The sequence below is a fragment of the Camelus dromedarius genome, chromosome 28 (genome assembly GCF_036321535.1).
Source record: "Camelus dromedarius isolate mCamDro1 chromosome 28, mCamDro1.pat, whole genome shotgun sequence".
NCBI classification, from domain to species: Eukaryota; Metazoa; Chordata; class Mammalia; order Artiodactyla; family Camelidae; genus Camelus; species Camelus dromedarius.
In genome coordinates this window covers 18,086,115-18,105,800 of record NC_087463.1, presented here as the reverse complement: position 1 = coordinate 18,105,800, position 19,686 = coordinate 18,086,115, and the positions used below count along the sequence as shown (strand labels likewise).

Below are 19,686 nucleotides of genomic sequence, written 5' to 3'. Positions count from 1 at the left end.
TCAGAGAACAATCAGATCACAAGTGAGGACCGAGCGTGTGGGTTACAGGGAGTGAAGGGAGGGGCCCAGTCTTGTAAGTCGGGCTCAGCCCAAAGCAGCCGGATTTATTCAGCAGAGACCTGCAGAAGTGAATAGCAAGAAATAAAGACTCACCCCGCTGTATGAATGGCAGGGGGAAAAAAATGAACCGAGGAAAGCAGCAGCTTAAGGATAAGATAAGCTCGCTCTGAGACATATGACTGAGCTGAAACCCAGATAATGTATTATCTTTGCATCCAGTATCTTTCATTAGTTAGAAGTTCAGTTTCTTTGCATCTCATTCACAAAAGAGCATTTAAGTGAATATATTTGCTCGTGGAATTGTGGCTAGAAACTCCTTGCCGATGAGAATGTTATGAATTCAGGAAGTTTTAACCAAACAAAGTTGGAAGGTGTAACATGGGAATGAAGTTTGAAGCTGTTAAGATAATAAAGACTCGATGCTAACTTTTACATGTACTCTTCTTTTAATTTTACTTTACTTTTTCAATTGAAGCACAGTCAGTTACAATGTGTCAGTTTTCCCCAAAGGGACCTACAGCCTTTTACCGGGGTGACGATGCACTGGGGAAGAGAAAACAGGCCTTTGGAGGACTGCTGAGCATGGGCTGTGAACTGACCCTAATTCCGGGAGATGCGGAGCATCCCTGTGGGCCACCAGTCAGAGCAGGGGCTTGTGGGATCGGGTGATCCAGCGGCTGGGGCTCCACTGGGCATGCCTGCCACGCTCCGTGCAGGCTGGGGGGCGGGCCACGCTCGGCCACAGGGGGCTGCCTGCCTGCGGGCTTGCTCCCCTGCCTCTCCTGGGTGCTGCCACGGCCCCTCTGAGACCCTTACATTCCCTGGCTCCAAACTTCCTCTGGTGCCCAGTTCTCCGGAAGAGGCCGGCCTTCCTTAGCTGGATCGTGAAGGCTCTCCCCCAGCCTGGGTGCTGCAGGTCCTCAACCCGGTACTCCTCCCTGCACCCTCCCCATCCCGACGTGGCGTCCCTCAACCGTGGCGCATCTTCCCATCTCTTGCTTTGCTCTCACGCTGTTCCCTGCACCTGGTGTTTCTTTTCAGCCCCCGTCTCTGGATTTGTGTAATGCCTGTTTTCAGCACAAATATACCATGTCCCCTTGTAAACCCTTTTTTCTCCACTTCAGCTCGTAACGAGCAAAAAAGTGCAGATGGATTAATTCACCAGTGTTGGGGACAGGAAGGTCCTTCTGCAAATGGGTCATTAACAATCTCCATAAACAAAAGATTGCCTTGTTTATACCTGTTCTTCAGAGTCAGCATTTCTTAAACCTGCTTAAGGTGAAAGCGAGGGCTTTGTATTTTAAAAAAAAAAATCACATGGGAAGCACAGCCGTCAGAAAAGTTCACTTTGTTTAACGCGTATCTTCCGCAACGGGTGGCCTCTCAGCTTGCACAAAGAAAACGGAATTGGTTGGTTGAAACCTCTCAGCAGAGCAGAAGGGGCAGGCGCAGGAGCAGGTGGGGAATACTCGCCTAGGTCTTCAGTTCTTAAGGGTCCCTCTAATCGAGTACCTGGCCTCGGATGTGGAATCCGTGGCCAGTGTCTCGGAACAGTAGTCTTTTTTTTTTTTTTCCTTTAAAGGTAATTCCCATGCCAGTTTCTCCTTTATCCAGAGTTGAGGTTTGAGTAACCAGTGTCAGTGGGGTCCATGCAAGCCTGAACATCCCAAGTTTCCTTTCAGACTTTTATTCAAAGTTTCCAGGTCTCATAGTCAAAAGTAAAACAGCACAGAAATTAAGTTGAAAATATTATAAATCCCAGGGATTTTTTTTTTCACTGCTGAGTAAGGCAGTGCCACCTGGGGGTCTCCGCAAACTCTACCTTGGAGGCAGGACCTGCCGGTGACAGGCTCACCGCCCGGCGCTCTGGGGGACCAGGCAGTCTGCAACCTCTGGTGTAGCCTCGGAAGGCATTTGCCTTTGACCGCCTTTGAATTCTTCTTCTTCTTTGACTCGGCACAGGGCTCTGTGGCTGGTTTTCTACCCACTTCTCTGACTGCCGCATTTCTCTCTACAAACGATTATGAAGCCTTGAGGTAGCACCTACTGGGGGCCCGAGCCACCCATCTCTACAAAGATGGACGAGACCGGCTCCTGCCTCCGGGCTGCTCCCGCGCCTTCGTCCCTGCTTCCTCCATCTGAACGCTGAGCACCCGGAGTGGTCCCGCAGTCTGCCTCCTCTCCTCCTTCCATGTGCCCTCACTCCCTCATAAAGGCTTTTGTTCTCGTGGCTTCCATCGTAAAACTGTATCCCCAGTCCTACTTTCTCAGCTGAAGTTGAGTATTAAATCTCCTCTTGTTCTCTCCAAAATTCAGTGTGTCCTCAGGACAGCCAGCTCCCCAGGAGCACTCTCTGCCTCTGGCAGCAGTGGCACGAGGGTCCTTTTTCTCCAGACCTGAAATCTGGAGAGCATCCTATGCCATCCTCCCCCTTGTCCTCTGTGCCCCGAGTCAGCGTTCAGGCTTCCTCCGACCTGCTCGTGGGTCCTTCCCTGCTTTGCCGGACCCGCCGCCTCCGCTCCACCTCGTCCCAATGACCCGCCAGAGAGCTCCGCACATACCAGCCAACAGTCCCTCCTTTAAATGCCACCTTGTCAATGTCCCTCCTGTTGAGTGGCTGAGATGATGTCTTACACTGCATTTTAGCTTGTCAACCTCGGCTTTCCAACTTGCTTTACCTCACACAACCTCCAAGGGGTGATCCTAGCCGTGACAGAGTCCCCGCTGTCATAGCTGTGGGGGATGTGCAGCGTTGCAGAGAACAATGCAATGGGGCCACACGTTGGAAATGAAATCATTCCAACGGGGGAGGGGGAGGGGTACTCAGGAATTGGAATTATCTGATATGGAGAGACAGACGGTGAGAACCTGTAGGGGGAGGACTCGGCGCCCTGGCTCTCCTGAGACAGCTGCATACACGCCAGTTAGACACGTCCTTGAATTCTCAGCACTGGACTGTCTGCCTTGTATTGTCTGTGGCTCTTATCTTGTGTTGTGTTAGTGGAGCGCAGACAGAGCGCCAAGGCCACCGCGTGACGGTGTTGGATGGCTTGGTCCAGGACGCACAGGGGTTGGGACGGCCCTGCACACTGACCAAGCACATCTGGAGAGGGAGGTGTGGACACAGCCATGGAGGGGACCCAGACCTCCTCCTCCAAGAGGTTAAGCTTTCATAGGGTCAGACATGGAGACAGCAAAGCAGAACAGAGGGAAGGTATAGGAGGAAGATTCAGGTTCAAAGCTGGGGATGATTTCCAGTGAGAACTGTCAAACCCCAAAACGGGGTTACAGAGAAAGCTGTGGCCTCCTCTTTCCTGGAAATGCTAGAGTTGTCACACACAAACTCTTCACAGTGGCCTGAGCGCCGACTTCTCCGGAGGCCTGAGGATGGGAGAGAGAACCTTCTGGCTCCGCATTCCCACAGCCCGCTTATCTGGATCGCTGGGTTTGCTTTGCAGAGTTAGTTGGCTGCAGGCTGCTGCTTACTCAACCACAGAAGTGAAATTTGTTACTGATGAGAAATAATACAAGATCTTTCTTTTTCTAGACTTCCTCTATGGGTGTTGTTGTTTTCTTTCTAAATGGGGGAGCTTGTTTTGCTTTTTTCCCTTTCGTGGCATTCAAATTTAGCTTCTGTGGGTACCCTGCCCAGTAGTTCAGAGCACATTGATGAGAGAAGCCAGCCCCAGATCATCAGATACTCACCATCTCCCTGGTGAAGATGTTAGAGAGCTCCCTGCCGTGAGCAGGGGAGACCTTTAGTGATGTCTGAATGTGATTTATTTCTTTGACTCAAAAACCGTGTTTGGAGCACTCGCTCTGTGCCCTGCACAGAGCCAGCCAGATGCAGAAGAAACAAAAATGCATGAGACACGATCCCTGCTTTCAAGGCACTTACACTCTAGCAGGGAAGAGAAACTGCTTTTGCAAATCATTTTATGTAGTACAAAGAGAGGATTATTCTGGTTCAAAGGGAGGCTGTTGTGAAGGATGACATCATGGTATACCACTTTTTCAGTCTTTGTCATTTCTACCTTGGATTAGTCTTGTTGTTCACTTTAAAAAAAAAAAGATTATTTCTGAATCGGAAGTAGATTCACATGGTACGTGTACTGAAACAATTTAGAAACATTTTTATTGAGGAGTTTCACTCTCACCCCGTCCCCATCTCCTGAATTCACCAGCCCTTACTCCACTGACACAGGTAACTATGTATGTTAATTTCTTGAGTATATCCAGTGTCTCTTCAAACAAAAAATTGTATATATGTATATGTATAAATTTTCCCTTTTTCCTGCACAAAAAGCAGCCCTGTTCTCTTGGCCTGTTCATTTATTAGTGTGTCTTGGAGACCTTTGCATGTCAGTATGTCCTTTTTCTTTCTTCATGGGTAGACTACACCCTTCATTGTTTCGGTGATATCTTAGTGGATTCATTATCTATTGCTGCATGATGAACTATTTTATAACTTAGTGGCTTAAAGCAATGATTTTATTCATTTACAGTTCTGCAGGTGGGCTGTTTGGGCTGTGTTCAGCCGAGCAGTTTTTTTTCTTCTGTTTTTTTTTGTGGATTTACTCATGTGGGTGAGGTCATCTGGCCGCTTGGCTGGGGCTCCATGGTTGAAGATGGATTCGCTTGCATATTGGGGGTAAATTCCACCACCAGCTGGAGTAGGTGTCCCCAGGAGACTAGCCCAGGCTTCTTCGCAGGGTGACTAGATTCCAAAAGCAGAGAAGGATTAAGCCTCGGTGTAAAAGGGCTTATTAAGCCACATTGGCTAATGTTCCATCACTCAGGCAGGTCCCAGGGCCCAGCCCAGTGGCAATATGGGAAAGCTCCACTCGAGGGAGGGAACACTGGGAGAAGGGAGTTGTTGGAGGCGATTCTGTAACTGTCTACTCCACATACTTAATTAATCATCCCCCACTGATGGACACGTGGCTATTTCCAGTTGTTCGGTATTACAAATAATGCTCCAGGAGATAATCTTGTTCATCAGTCAGTTCATGTGTAAGCAGGACACATTACCGGAAAGTGTTGCTGGGACAAAGGGTAAATGCTTTTTAAAACGTCTATCTGTTCTGTTTTTGTGGCGCTACTTCTCTGGTTATTTTAAGCTTGTGTTCTTCTGTCAGTTGGGCAGGAGCTTTGAAAATGTGAAGAGTTTAGATGGAAAATGCACCTCAGCTGAATTAATTAGAAACTCATTCCTAAAGGGACAAAAAGGATGAAAGCTAGACTGGAAAGCAAATAATTTTGAGTAAAGTAACCTGTATTTGAAAAAAATACGTCTGTTATAACAGTGCTTTACATTTACAGTATAGAAACAGTTTGCTTATAATGTCTCACTGAATTCTCACAGTTCTATGAGTTAAAGGTATAATTGGCCCCATTATATACGTAAAATGTGTATGTATGCATAACATACATATATATTTTTCTTTCTTTTCTTTTTATTGAAGTACAGTCAATTACAACGTGTTGATCTCTGGTGTACAGCACAATGTCCCAGTCATGCAGATACATACATATATTCGTTTTCATATTTATATATTCTTTTTTAAGACTTAGAAGTTACATGACTTGCCCCAGTGGCAGGTTATAGCCAGGATATGTATCCAGCCCTGTGACAACAAACTTGACCTCTTCTCATTGACTGCATCCGTTTTGTAGAGACTTGGATCATGTCTTAGCCTCACAAGACATTAATTTGCTTCACTTACTAATTGCCACATTAATAAATCACAGTGACATGAGGTACCTTCTGAAAAGAAGGCTCTTTTTTAAAAAATTAGAAGGAGTTCATTTCTAAATTCTGACAACTCGGGAAACATCCCTGAAGTTTTCTCTTGTTTTGCATGTGACATCGTGGAGAGCTCTGCTTCCTGATCGGAGTCACTAGGAAATCTTGAAAGAATTCTTTTTAAGCCCATGTACTTGCTTTCAGCCTTCAGGAAAGAGGAGGGAGTTATTGTTAAATAAAACCTTGTCTTGGCCCTCCTGCAGCGGACCTGAAAAGTAGACTGCTGCGTCTTTTTGTTTTGTTTTTTCATTCACATTCAGACATTTTCACAGGGACTTGGTCACGGCAAAGTGGGCCCCACGTACAAACCACCCACTTCCCTGAAGCTTGATTGACGAGCAGAGCTGTTCTGCCCAAGGGCAGCCTGTTTGCCTGAGTCTGGATGATGACAGGTTCGACACGCACAGATTTTAAAACAAGTCTCTCGTCCCCGGGCTGCAGGCTGCAGGCCAGGATGCTTGTTCTTGAGGCAGGAGAAAGGAAGAAGGCTCCACATCGGGGAGCAGGGCGAGCTGTGTGGATCAGGAGTTCTGGAGTCTGCAAAAACAGGGCAGCTCAGGCCAAGGGCATCCTTGTTGAGAGAGCTCCTGCTGGTGCTGGGTACCACGAAAATCAGACTGCAGAAGCACTGTGAAGAGCAGGTGAGTGGAAGGGTGCTCGGGCCCAGCCTGAGTGGATAGGAGGGGCCCCACCTGACTGAGACTCTCTAAATATCAAAGAGAGCCATACGTTTCAAGAGAGAGAGGAATTTGATGCTGAGTCAATGGAACACACGATGGGAGTTTGGAAATGCAACCAAGCAATGACACGGTAAATAAGATGAGTCGGGACCATGTCTTTGCATGTCAGCCTCCTTGGTGCGTGCAGCAGAGCATCTTCTGTGGGCCACCTGAGTATGCAATCCCCAAATGCTAAGGATCAATATAACCTTGAAGACCATCTTGCCCAGGCCGCACCATGTTAGAGAGAAGTAAACTGAGGCACAGGAAGGTGAGGTAAATGGCCTGGGGTTGTCTGCTTGGTTAGTGGCAGAGCCAGATCTTCTAATTAGTGCAGTTAAGTTGTCTGTGGATTATTCTAACAGAAGTTAAGTGAGAGAGTAAATAAACTCATTTCTTTTTTTTAAGAAACCTATTTAAAAATTACTCATTCATAAAATGATCCCATCGAAGCACATAAAATGATCCACATAATTTTCTTAAACATCTATTAACCTTAGAGATGACTTTAGCAGGTCCATGCTGTTGGAGAAGGGGGGGGCGGTTATAAGGATGAATTGGTTAGTGTCTTTTGAAAGACTTTCAGAAATCTGGGTTTTAAGTCTTTCTGGCCATTTTATAGAAAGTCTTCAATGTCAGTGTTGGATGACAGGGACTGAACTTTTCTCCCAGTGATTTGTTCTAAGCTCAAGGTGCAGAGAGCCTGGTGGGGCAATCAGCCCGAGGCTATGAGTGGTCTTTGTGAACTCAGTCTGCGGGGTATCAGCGTGGCAGGAGGAGCAGGCGTCTTTGAGGGAGGGGCCCCGACCTTGCACCCGGTCCCTCTGCCGTGCGGCAGGTGCCTGATTCATTCTAAACCCCGCTGCTTGATGGGGCCCGGGGCACCACGGAGTCAGACGGGCAGGTGAGTGCCACCCCTCCCTTTAAAGCTTACCTGTTCTTCGGTCGCATGGTCCACTATCAATTTTCTATCATCTTTGGCTCTGGACGTGTCCGGCTGCCTCAGATGGCAGGGAGAAACTTCCACGGGGGCCTTCACGGATGCCTCGGACAGAATCTGTTGTCATGAATAAGTCTTGACACCTGACAAAAGGGTGTCTAGAAGCTTACTTTCCTCTCCAAGGTGGAGGGGGCAAGCCGTTACCTCCCTTTTTGGGGCTATAAATCAGGTACTGTTCCGTCAGCCACCGAGAAGATTTTAGAAGCCCGTTTATCAATATCTACAACACTGCCTCACATTTGGTTTCCTGTGTCATAAAGAAAAACCTGCAAATAACTAAAAGTAGGAATTTCAATGAAATATGGGTTCGACATCGCTATATTTGGTGTGGGAGGCTGTGTTACTCTAACTCTAAGAATACCGGTAGTGGTATCTATCTACGTTCTAAGAATTTAGGGAGGCGAGGTTTGTACTGAATTCAATCACCCTGTCATATCTGTGAGGCTTCCTGCAGAACGAAGGCAAAAATAAACCCAAACAAACAAAACAGGAACGTGTCTGAGAACAGTGAGAGATGTGCTTCTCGAACAGTGAAGATTTTGAAATAGTCCTTGAAAATTTCATCAGACACCTACTTGCTTGTAAAAATGCTTTTTTTTTTTTTTTTGGTGGTGGTGTTTTGTTGTTATTGTTTTGGTTTTGGTTCTTACTAACATATTTACTCCTTGTGTGGTTGCAAATGTCAGGATTTTCTTGATAAAAAGGGGAGGGGAAGTAAGATGCTGCCACCCAGAGCACAGGGCAGGTGGGACGAGCCTTGCTGGGACGCGTGCATGTGTGTCTGTGTGTATCTGTCTGGCTGTCTGTGTGTCTCTGTGTGTCTGTGGATGTGTCTGTCTGTGTGTCTAAGTGTATCTATGTATATGTCTCTCTGTGTGTCTGTGTATGTCTGTATGTCTGTCTGTGTGCTTCTGTGTCTCTGTGTGTGTATGTCTGTGTCTGTGTCTGTCTGTATGTCTGTGTGGGTCTCTATCTCTGTGGGTCTCTGTGTGTGTTTGTGTGTATATGTGTGTCTGTGTGCTTCTGTGTGTATGTCTGTGTGTGTGTGTGTCTGTGTCCGTGTGTCTGTCTGTTTGTATGTCTGTGTGTGTTGGCGCGGATGCAGGTACAGAGCATTTTCAGGCTAAACTTTCTTTCTTCAGCATCACCGTCCTCCTTTCCTCAACCTGAAACCACTTTGCTTTGTTGTGAAAGAAAACACAGTGACTTTCTTACAAAATAAAGACCAAATAACCTGAAAAGCTCAATAAAATCCACCTCCTGACCCAATATTAAAAACTGTAGAGATTTTCCAGGGAGAAATCCCACACCAGACTGAGGAAGATGGACCCTTAGCTTGAGTCTCTTGCTTCTGTGTTTCTTTTCTGCCTCTGGTCGCATCTGCCAGCAGAAGATGCGGTCTCACAGTCACCACCTCCCAACCCTCCGTGTCTGCCTGGTAATGAATGGCTTTCACTTGACTTAAAACATTTGGCGATGACTGGAGAAAGACGAGATGAGAGCTTGAACATGACATTATCTCGTGGAAGCTTTCTTCCCGCCTCCCTCCCCTCTCTCCACGGCTGTTCCAGGTGTGAGCTTGCAAAAAGGCAGCTCTCCAAGCGATTTCCACCTCCCAGGCACTATTCCCCTGAGGCCGTGGTGCCCCCAGGAACGTCACAGAAAGTGCAACCATAATTTTATTTGCTTTCTGGTTGCATCCTGCACGGCTCACGCAGGGCAGTTTGCAGCAGAAGATGGTGACAGCAAGAGCCACCAGGTCGTGAGTTTCACCACATGACAGACTGCGGTGCTAGGGGCCTGCCTTGCACTGTCTGAGTCCCCCAAACCACCAGCAGGTACGAGCATTTTCCTCATTTTCAGACGAGGAAACTGAAACTCAAAGTGAATGATCTGCAGGTGATGGATGGCCCAGCACTGAAGAGCCCGGGGTGGACTCCTAAGGCTGTGCTCTTGGGAACCATGGCATCTTCAAAAGAAGCCAAGCCCTTAGGAACACACTCAAATCAATATTGATCCATAGGAATCTGGCAGCTACGAGTCACCAAACCATAACTTTCTCACCTGATCAGGAAAACATTTTTTCTCACCTGTGTTGAGAAAAAATTTCTCATCCTAATTTCTGTTCCAAGAAGTCAAAACATGTGTAGAAGATAGACTTGAAGAACTGTTTTTTGCTGCTTCTTGTGAGTTGCAGTCTGGGAGATGGAGGTTAGATGCTAAAACTTTGGGATTTATATGAACGGTTTGACATTTATGTATATATATATTTTATTTTTTTAATTGAAGTATAGTCAGCTTACAATGTTGTGTTAGTTTTTGGTGTACAGCACAGTGATTCAGTTATACGTATATATATATTCCTTTTCATAGTCTTTTTCATTATAGGCTATTACAAGGTATTAAACGTAGTTCCCTGTGCTATATAGTTTATCTGTTTTATCTATTTTAAATATAGTACTCGGTATCCACAAATCCCAAGCTCCCAATTTATCCCTCACCCCCACCTTTCCCCTCTGGTGACCACAAGTTTGCTTTCTATGTCTGTGAGTCTGTTTCTGTTTTGGAAAATAAGTTTGTCTCTTTTTTTTAGATTCCACATATAAGTGATACTAAGAGGAAAAATTGGTGGCAATGTGGAATTAAGAAATCCGAGCAATTTGGGAACGCCAAGCGCAGGGGACACAGAGCTGTAGTGCTCCCAGGCGTAGGGACCTTCACGTCCACGTCTGCCTAGCCTTCTAGGAAGGCGCTGGTGTTCTATCACGTGTGATAAAGGCCCATGTGATGCTTTCCCGCTGCCTGAGTTAACTAAGCGTATTAGCGGCACGAAATGCTCAGTGCTCATTAATTTTCCATAGCCTCATTTGACTTTGATCTTTTCATTTCAAGCCCCAAAAAGACCATAGAGAGAAACGATCATGTTCTGTCTCCTCCTCCAATACTTGTATTTCGGCCTCTCATGATGCCTTGCAGTCGTGAAAAAGGGTTTAGGAACCAAGTGACTAAGTTACCCGACTAAACTTTCCCCTCCTAATTCATCAATCCTTAATCAGCACTGACTCTTTTCTTGGCTAAATCCCATTTCAAAACCTGCGCAGATGAACTTTTTCCATAACTGAGCCTTTCAAAGGGTATATTTGAAATCTCTTGAAGCCTAAGAGAATGGCTTCTAAACAAGTTCTGCACTGATTTCCTCCTACCCTGAATTACTTCTCGCCTGATTTTCCTGAGGTTGTTCCTGAAACATTCTTTGTGGTTCACTGAACACAAAAAACAAACCATGTACCCGGTTTGTCGGGGGGCAGGGGGAAGGGTTCTGGGAATATGGGAAACGTGGCTGTTGTTTTCATGGAGGAAATAAGACACTTCAACAAATTGCTATATGGTGAGATAGAAAATTGTCAAGTGCTGTAATTTTAAAGCTGATTTTTACATACCTAAAAGCTGGTGAAATTACAGTTTTATTGAAATGCTAACGAATTATTATTCCCCTCCTGCAAAGAATTTTTCAGACCCTTTGCTTTCCCTGGCTTCTAATTACGGTGACCACGTTTTCCAACCCAAAAATTAAGGCACGTGGTCTGACAAAGGATTGTTGTGTCACTTCTAGGTGTGAGACCACCCATAGTTACGATTTTATTTTTTAAAGCAGTCTTTTTTAGGCCAGCTCTATAAAAAAAAAAAAATAGAGGTTTGTTAAATAGGTGTGTCTTTAAACTTTTCATTAAAAATCTACCATACAAACAGTGTTTTATTTTGTACCTGAATCAACATGTCATATCCTAAAGCACAATTTTACAGCCTAGGGGTGTGTGTTAGCCTATTCATAAAAACATACTGCTGGATAGAGTCATAATACCTTCCATTATCCAGGTGTAATGAAAAGGTCCCAAGGGGTCTGCCCCGGGTCTTTAATTTTCCTTTTGAAGATAAAGCTCCTTATTTCACTTTCAAGGCTCAATGTTTTTGAACCTTGCAAATGATTACCATTGAGGCATGCCAGATGTGAGCAATTGGGAGCAGTGGTTCTTGAAAAGAGGGTAAGGAGTGACTTTTTCTTTCTTATTTTCTCCCCCTGTTATCACCTGTGGTTTCTATACTTGTAATTTTTCACAACAGCGAGGCCATGCGGATGGATGCTGGCCAGGCTGCCATAGTCCTGGCCTGGGACTTTTGAACTTTCAGAGGGAAAACAGGGCAGTGTTGATCATTCAAACATGATGAAACCAAGGTCTATTTGACCAAATATTAAATGACTTACCCAAAGCCACACAGCCTGTTGGTGGCAAAGCTAAGCCCTGGTGCCCAGCTCTCGCACCCAGGTAGGTTTTCAGTCACTGGCAAAATGTTCTCTTCTGTTTTGGACTCACTCTGGTCAATTCCCAACCACTCTGATGTTGGCGCAGCCCTAGCCCTGGAAAGGTGATGACAGGAGAGGTGGCCTTGCTGCTGGCACCGGGACCCCCCAGGCTGGCCCTCAGCTACTGGGAAATTGAGTTCAAGGCAAGTCATTTATGGTGGTTCCCTCTTTTCTGGGGATCACTGACTTGCTGATCCAGGAGCCCTTAGGACTAGACTTCCGAGTAATGCTTTATCTGAGGTTGAAGCAGTGGTTACTGCTTTCTTTTTCTTTTTAAAAAATTTTTTGGGTTTTTTTTTGGGGGGTTAGTAATTAGGTTTGTTTGTTTGTTTGTTTATTTAATGGAAGTGCTGGGGATTGAACCCAGGACCTCGTGCATGTCAAGCACATACTCTACCACTGAGCTATATACCTTCCGCCTACTGCTTTCTTTAATAGATGCTTTTGATCGCCTATTTTGTAAGATGGTTGCATTTACAAGTTGACTATCTGAATGCATGTTCAGCCTACATCTCTTCCATCAAAAGCGTATTAGACAATTTAGCCATTAAGATAATTGACCTTCAGATTCAGCCTCATGTCACTGTAACTTCCCATTCATTCATTCAGTAACTATTGGGCAGCTACTATAAGGCAGGCCTTTATCTGGGTGCTGAGAATACAGCTGTGAACAGAGAAAAATTCCAGCTTTTTTGCTTATATGCCATTGGATGGTGTTAAGAAATATGCATCCCCCAAATTAAACTCTTAGCTTGCTAAAAGTGTGGCTTACCATGAAGCAGAATGCTAAAGTAAAAGTGAACTGGTATTTATGTGTATCGGCAACTTTGCTGTGTGCTGTGTTGGGTACTTTATCACATATACACATCATAACAACCCTATGAAAGATGGATATGATTATCTTTATTTTTTACAGATGAGGAACCAAGGTTTAGGAATGTAATCTATCTTACTTAAGGTCAAGCTAGTGAGGAAATAAATCTACATTGGTCTTTTTGCTAACAGCTAGATGTGATCATATGATTTTAGAACTCTCTATTTGATGTATAGCCACCATACTCTTATGGAAAAGTAAGTTGAAAAACCTTAGAGCACATTTTTGCCAATTTCATTGGACTCATTTGAAATGTCATTTGAAATTTAGTTGTTCGGTCCATGTTTCCTTTACCATTTATGTCCATTGATTTAAATTTCTGAATAGCAATAACCACTCTAGTAGCTTCTACTTTCATAACAAGCATCTTGCCTGGAACACCTCACCCCAGATTAGCTGTTTGATGACCACAATAGCATGTGCTTCTCAGATAACACATGACCTGTCGCTTGCCTCAGAACTTTGTGGCTGACTCTACTAAAAATAAGTCTTTAATGGTCGATTAGGACATTCATCGTGGGGTGCTGGTATCTGGGAGTTTTCTTCATTGCATCATGAAACATGCCCATGTATGGCCACAGAATTGATTAACCTTGCTTCTTTGATGAAATGCACAAAGAATTTCAGAGGTAGTTCCCTGTATTTTTGTCCCCAGAAGTCGTTAACAGAAGGATGGGGTCTGATAGTGCTTAGGCCCTCCTCCTTCAGTATGTCTAAACACAAAGAGAAGACTGGGGCTGCCTTTCTGCAGAGGAACTAGAGGCTGGATTCAGTCTGGGAGCTGGGGCAGGGTCAAGGGGAAGGTCTTTTGCTGGCTTTGGGCTTGACCAGACAAGCGTTGCTGTCATGGCGTGTGCTGTGGCCGTGGTGTCACGGGCTGACGTCATCCCAGGGCCCAGTTGCCAGCAGGGCTTCCCAGCCTCACTGCTTGGGGAGGAGGGTGTCAGGACAGGTGCACGTCAGCGGCCCCTCCTCCCCACTGCCTTTGGTCATCTCTCTAGTTTGGGGTCTTTGCAGAAGAGTTGCTTTTCAGCCCACTTTATCACCCCCAAATACTTCCCGTCATGCTTCGGATAAGACCCAGACTCCTAGTTCTGATTTCCAAAGTGTTATCACCGCCCGACCCGTTCATAGCTCTCCAACCCACGGCCACGTGGGCTGATTCCTGATCCCCCAACAAAGCAAGCTTGCCCCTCAGGGCCTTTCGCTGCCTGTGACCTCTGCTTGGACTGTAGTCCTCCTGCTTGTCCTGGGAATGCTCCTTCTTGCCTTTCAAATCCCTATTTAAATGTCACCACCTTGAAAAGCGCCCCCTGGCCACCCAGTCCTTCCTGCTCCTCTCACCCTCCTTTAACCTTCTGGATATTTCCATAGGATACAGTCAGCACTCGGCGTGCGTATTCTTTCAGCTCCTCGCAGGCAGGGACCATGCCTGTCTTGTTCCCTGTGACACCCCAGCACGGGGGCACCAGCGCAGCGTGGGTGATTGAACAGCTGTCAAATGAAGGCAGGAGGCACTCTCACTGTGTAGATGATTCAAATACTGCAAGCTGTATTTTTAGGTGATTTTTTTAATAATGCAAAACAAATAAAAACCAGGTCTTTTTTTTTTCCCCCTAATTTCACACCTCAACATTTAGCTACTTCTGATTGGTCAGAGATTAATCAGTCACCTGCAACAGCCTCTCTTTAGGGGATCCAAAGGCACTGCGCTTTTAAGCTTTTCAAACAACCTACCCTAAAACCTTACTCCCTGGCACTAATCTCAGAATCTCCACTTAATGCATCAGGAACCTTTAGGGCTTATCCTGGACTTCAAGGCTGGCTTCCTTTCTTCAGTGAGCAGCTGCTCTGCACGGATACCCACAGTGAGTGATTTCTCCGAAACCCACCTCAGATGCGTAAAGAGAGTTTGATGGATTTCACACACACAAAAAGCACTTTTTCATTTGAGTAGGTTACTGACACTATTGAATACAAATGATCTGTTCCTGAATGTCCTGGAACCTCACGCAGATTTTTCTGGCTAGAAAGTGGGATTCAGTCGAAGACAGGCCTGTCAGAGACAGAGCAAGGGGATTTCTAGTTACTAAAAGACAGATTCTTAATGTGGTTTCATTTGCTGGGGCAGCCCCATGGTTTCTAGAGCTAGGAAACCATCTCCAGGGAGCTGGCCTTCAGAGGAGGGGCTGGGAGAGGACTTCTTGCCTTGCAGAGGAGTAGAGACTTAACTCCCACAGAACTGTTGGTGTCTGGCCTCTGATGCTTTATGGAACGTGTCTTCGTGCTGGGGTTGGAAGCTTCTTCATTTGGGAAGGAAATGTAGATTGAGTTTCCAAAACTCTGCCTTTAAGAAACTTCTAGAACATTTTAAAAAATAATAAATGAGAGGTGACCTTTATATTAGCAAATCACAGAGAATATACTGAGGCATAAAGTCATTTGGTCAAGCTTTGCATTCCAAATCAATTACTTATTTGCCCTCATCTCAATAGTGTAGATGTTAACTGTTATCGAGGGTGGATTTAACAGAGCTACGTCGGAATGATAGGAAATAGCTCAAAAATTTTCTATTGTGGAAGATGGGCATCTATTCTTTTGTTCAGTTTGACAGTAGGGGTAAAGAATGAGAACTTTGGGGAGGGGGGTGGGTATAGCTCAGTGGCAGAGCTCATGCTTAGCATGCAGGAGATCCCGGGTTCAATCCTTAGAACTTTTGTTTAAAAAAAATAACAATGAAAATAAATAAAATAAAGGACCCATCGCTATTAAAAAAAAAAAAAGAGTGAGAACTTTTAATGGTGAGATTAGGGGTGAGTAATATGGTAAATTCCAGTTTATCTTAAGTACAGTAAGTGCTCCAGTTAGCTAGAAGAGCGAGGTGTTCTGGTTAATTCAACCTTCTGTTTCAGCTAGACCATTTCTCTATGACTAATTTCTACAGAATTCAATACAACAAAATACGCCTAACACCCCAAACGATACCAGACACCTGTGTATCTCTTTTAATGATTCAAAAGATATTTGAGGGTTTCCCCAAGCCTCGGGTCATCGGGAAACACGTCAGTTATCTCAGAACTGGCTGTTGGCAGGGATTTGGGGCTGGAGAAGGCAGGCCTGTTACTGCTGGTGGGGAGTAGCCCTTGAGTTTTCCTTGGGGGAGAGATTGGGGCGGGGGGACGGGGAGTGGGGAGCCAGAGGTGAAGGACAGTTCTTATTTTCCCAGGTCTCTTCAGACAATCTGTGAGGCTTTTATTGGGCTTATAAATACTCACAAATACACAGACCCTAAAGTGAGATAATGTATGTAAAGTATTTAGTGCTGAGTCTAACTCAGAGAAACCAGTCAACGCAACATAGCTGGAACACGTTTGCCTGTGATTGGTTTGGTCTATTGTCGCCTTTCGGGGGGTGGGGGAGATCAGAGAGCTCTTCCTGCACCTCCTTCTTGGCTGGAGGAACTTTATTTACCTAAGCTATCACCTCTAACATTGTTGACTTTTTGTTTTAAACAAAGCATCTGCAGATGAGAACTGCAAGGGAATATCATGAATTTGAGGGTAAATAGTGAAATCAGTTAATGTTATGACTTCAGATTGCACCTTTGTCTCCAGAACAAGTCTAGAAAGACAGACTTTGGAGAAGCAAATGTAAAAATAAAGTCTAGGTTTTTTTTTGTTTTTTTTTTAAATACTGTTAAAGGAAGGGTATAGTCTTGTAAACTTTTTGGAGGATAATTTGACCTTAATTCTGAAAATTCTAAGTTTATATACCCTTGATTCAGCAATTTCACTTCTAAGGGTTTTTCCTACATATATGTAAGGAAATCCATTGTGGCATTATTTATTTTATTTTTGCAGCAAAAGCCAACAAACAAACAAACTGGAGACCTGGGGGAGAAAAGAACTATCTATGTAAGGGACTGGCTAAATGATAGTGAATTGTTATTATGAACTAAAGTGCAGATGTTAAAAAAAATGTTACATATATATGTGCTTACAAAGAAAGATGCCCAGTTACTATAGAGTGGAAAAGCTGAAGTCTGTATGCAGCATGTGACCTCATAGATGAGGAAAAAAATGAGATACATGTATACACATAACATTTTCTAGAAGGCTGTACAACATACTGTTCTGTTAATATAATTTAACAATTATGAGTAATCTAAGTTAAAATTAAGAATTATGACGAATTAATACAAGTTAAGATTTGTTGATATACACATATTCTTTACAGTAAAGTGGGTACTATTAAATTACTTGAAAGTTTGCTCTCATGTTTGTGAAGTATTTTCTAGTTTGCCTTCTAGTTTGCTTGTTCAGACCTTGATGCACATCACATGCACACTTAGACTTCAGTCCAGCTCAGGGTCATTCATAATTTCCAGATCGGTGCTTTCACTGTTTCCCCGACGTGTTGGAGGTAGCAGTGATCACGCTGGTCATTACTTACGGAACCTCCGCTATGTGCTGTAAACACTCGTCCTTCTATTTTCTCTAAACTTCACAAAATTCTAAAAGATGATGAGGAAACGGAGGCTCTACCAACTTAAGTAACTTGCCAGGAAGCTGGAGCCAGGAAGTGTGGGAGCTAGCTCTCAAACTGGGGCTAACTCCAAAGACCATGCCATTCCCATATGTCCTTCTGCCTGAGATGTGGTGCTGCTGAATTAATTTCTCAGAGAGTCTGTTTTGCTGTTGAAACAGATAATTTTGAAAAAAAAAAAAGTAACAGAAAACATGCTTTCATTGTTTGCTCTTATTCTTGCTTTCTAGCACATTCCACTCACCGTTGTGATTAACTGTTTATTCTGTGCTTCACATTTCTCTGAACTTTGAACATATGCTTACGAAGCTGATGGAAACTTCCCAAGCCCATTTGATTCTGCTGATATTTCCGCAGTGTGAACCAACCCGACGTTAGTGGGGCCAAGGAGGGCGAGCCATCTGAGAACCACTCCAGCCTTCAGGGTTGGACCCGATTCAGATGAGAATGCCGTACCATTGTTTATTTTTTTGAGATAAAGAACAAAGGCAAAATACAAGTGCAAAATCTGCTTTTGAAAACATTCAAGTAATGTAATTTTTATTAGTTGAGCTAATTTTAGGCTCAGCCTGGTTTTGCTTCCAGAGGTTTCCACAGTTCCATAGGGTACACCCAGGGTGGCCGTGCAGAAGTGACAATAACAATCACAGGGCAGCCCTTCCCAGTCCCCATCCCCCTTCTTGCTTTTCTGCTATCCTTCTTCCACGCTCCCCTTCAACTCTGTCCTGAGATCCGGTCTCCATCAGAAGGAGATCCTGGCGTTCTCAATCCAGTAGGATAAGTGGGGTGAGCCTGGGGGCTGTGTACACAAAATAGGCATCTGACCTAGTTTTAGGAAGGGCTTTTTAGAGGAAATGATAGCTATTCTGAGTCCCAAAAGAAATACTAGAGGTGCCCAGTTATCTGGGAAGAGAGAACAGAATGCACAGAAGCCCAAGGGTTCTCCCGGAGAACCTGGTGTGTCTGTCCAGCTGGATCTCCAAGTGTCTGACCTTCTCTTTCGAATGAGGATATTGATTACAGATTAGTCCCTTGACCTTGTTAAAGGCTCATCGTAGCAGGATGACTAGGGGACAAAAACATTCCTAGAATAAATGACATTTTTCTAAAAACTCCAATATCATTATTGATACTGTGGGTACTTATGACTCTTCTGTCTCCTGGACCTGGTCATACCTGTCCCTCCCTCCTGCATTCACACTGGCAGACGACACAGCTGGTCAAGGTGAAAATTTTAGGGACTCCTGTAGAATGAAATAACTGCCGATTCTTGAAAAGAGACTGTTGGTATAATGTCCTTGTTGCAAAAACAGAGAAATGCTTAAGGCTGGAGTTTCTGTTTTCGATTACAAAGATGGATATTCACAGGGGGGAGGACAAAAGAAAAGAGAATGCCCCAGCCTTAGGCTGTGCGTTTGGGCTTGCCTTATTTGTCACCGATGGGAACATCAAATGGCAATTCTTCCTTCATTCCTCTTCGTGCATCCAGCACTAGGGCACGCTTCTAAATCTTGAGCTGTAGTAACTCCTGGCAATGCGTAAACCTAGTTTCCCAGTTTATATATGCCAAGTTTGGGGTCTCATCTGTCTTCCAGCTAGTCAAGGAAACCTTTCTTTGGAGATCTTTTCTTTATTCTGTTTCAACCCCTAAATTTGTCTTTTTATGCCCATGGATATGAAAACTGAAAATGTCAAGACCAAATCTGAAAATGCACGTGTGCCAGTGCACCAATCAACCTGAAAAAATAAGACTGCATATTGGGCTTCAGAAAGTCAGCTAAAAAAAAAAAGGCAATTGTATCACAGTTTTAAAATAACAGATCTATTCTGGTTCAAGGTCAACCATAAGTGGAACTGTAAAGAAATGATAAAAAATAATAAACGATTAAGATTCAGAAACAAGAATGGTCACATCGTATACAAAATGAGTTTAGCTGAAAGAGAAACAGTAAAATGCTATTCTTTTAATTGACAGCCAAGTTCCACTTATTATAAAGACAGTCAGTAATTCCCTTAGATAAAGAAGCTAGTTGGAAACTGAGACTCCTCTAGTAAATACTGAGCATGGTAGGGAACATTAGTCACATGTGTATAATAAAGACAATAAATCGACATAAATATCGCTATGATGAAATGTGTATAAAGCACTTTGAACTCCACAGAAGTAAGCAGAGTATAAATAGATAGCATGCTCAGGCAGAGAGAAAATCAAGCACTATTTTAGCACTGGGGCTACTGATAATTTATTGTCCAGGCTCTCTGGCTGAGTCAATGTTTATGTGGTGCTGTATGTTAACTGAGACAAAAATAGTCTGTACA

The 19,686-nt window shown here is 44.3% G+C and overlaps 1 protein-coding gene and 1 non-coding gene across 8 annotated transcripts in view; one reads left to right on the top strand and one right to left on the bottom strand.

Annotated features, from left to right (window-relative positions):
• The window catches only part of BCL2 (BCL2 apoptosis regulator), a 158,735-nt gene that overhangs the window by 87,217 nt on the left and 51,832 nt on the right, over nt 1-19,686 (top strand). The window contains exon 3 of one of the 7 annotated variants that reach the window (XM_064480397.1): nt 6,308-6,854. The exons of the other annotated variants lie outside the window; for them this stretch is intronic. Coding sequence (XP_064336467.1) covers nt 6,308-6,334 — 27 coding nt within the window. The 3' untranslated portion in view covers nt 6,335-6,854. Of the gene's footprint in view, nt 1-6,307; nt 6,855-19,686 lie in introns of those variants that run through there. 7 annotated transcript variants of the gene reach the window in all.
• On the bottom strand, nt 12,291-12,365 carry TRNAV-GAC (transfer RNA valine (anticodon GAC)). Its single transcript has one exon. It is a non-coding gene; the product is annotated as a tRNA-Val (tRNA).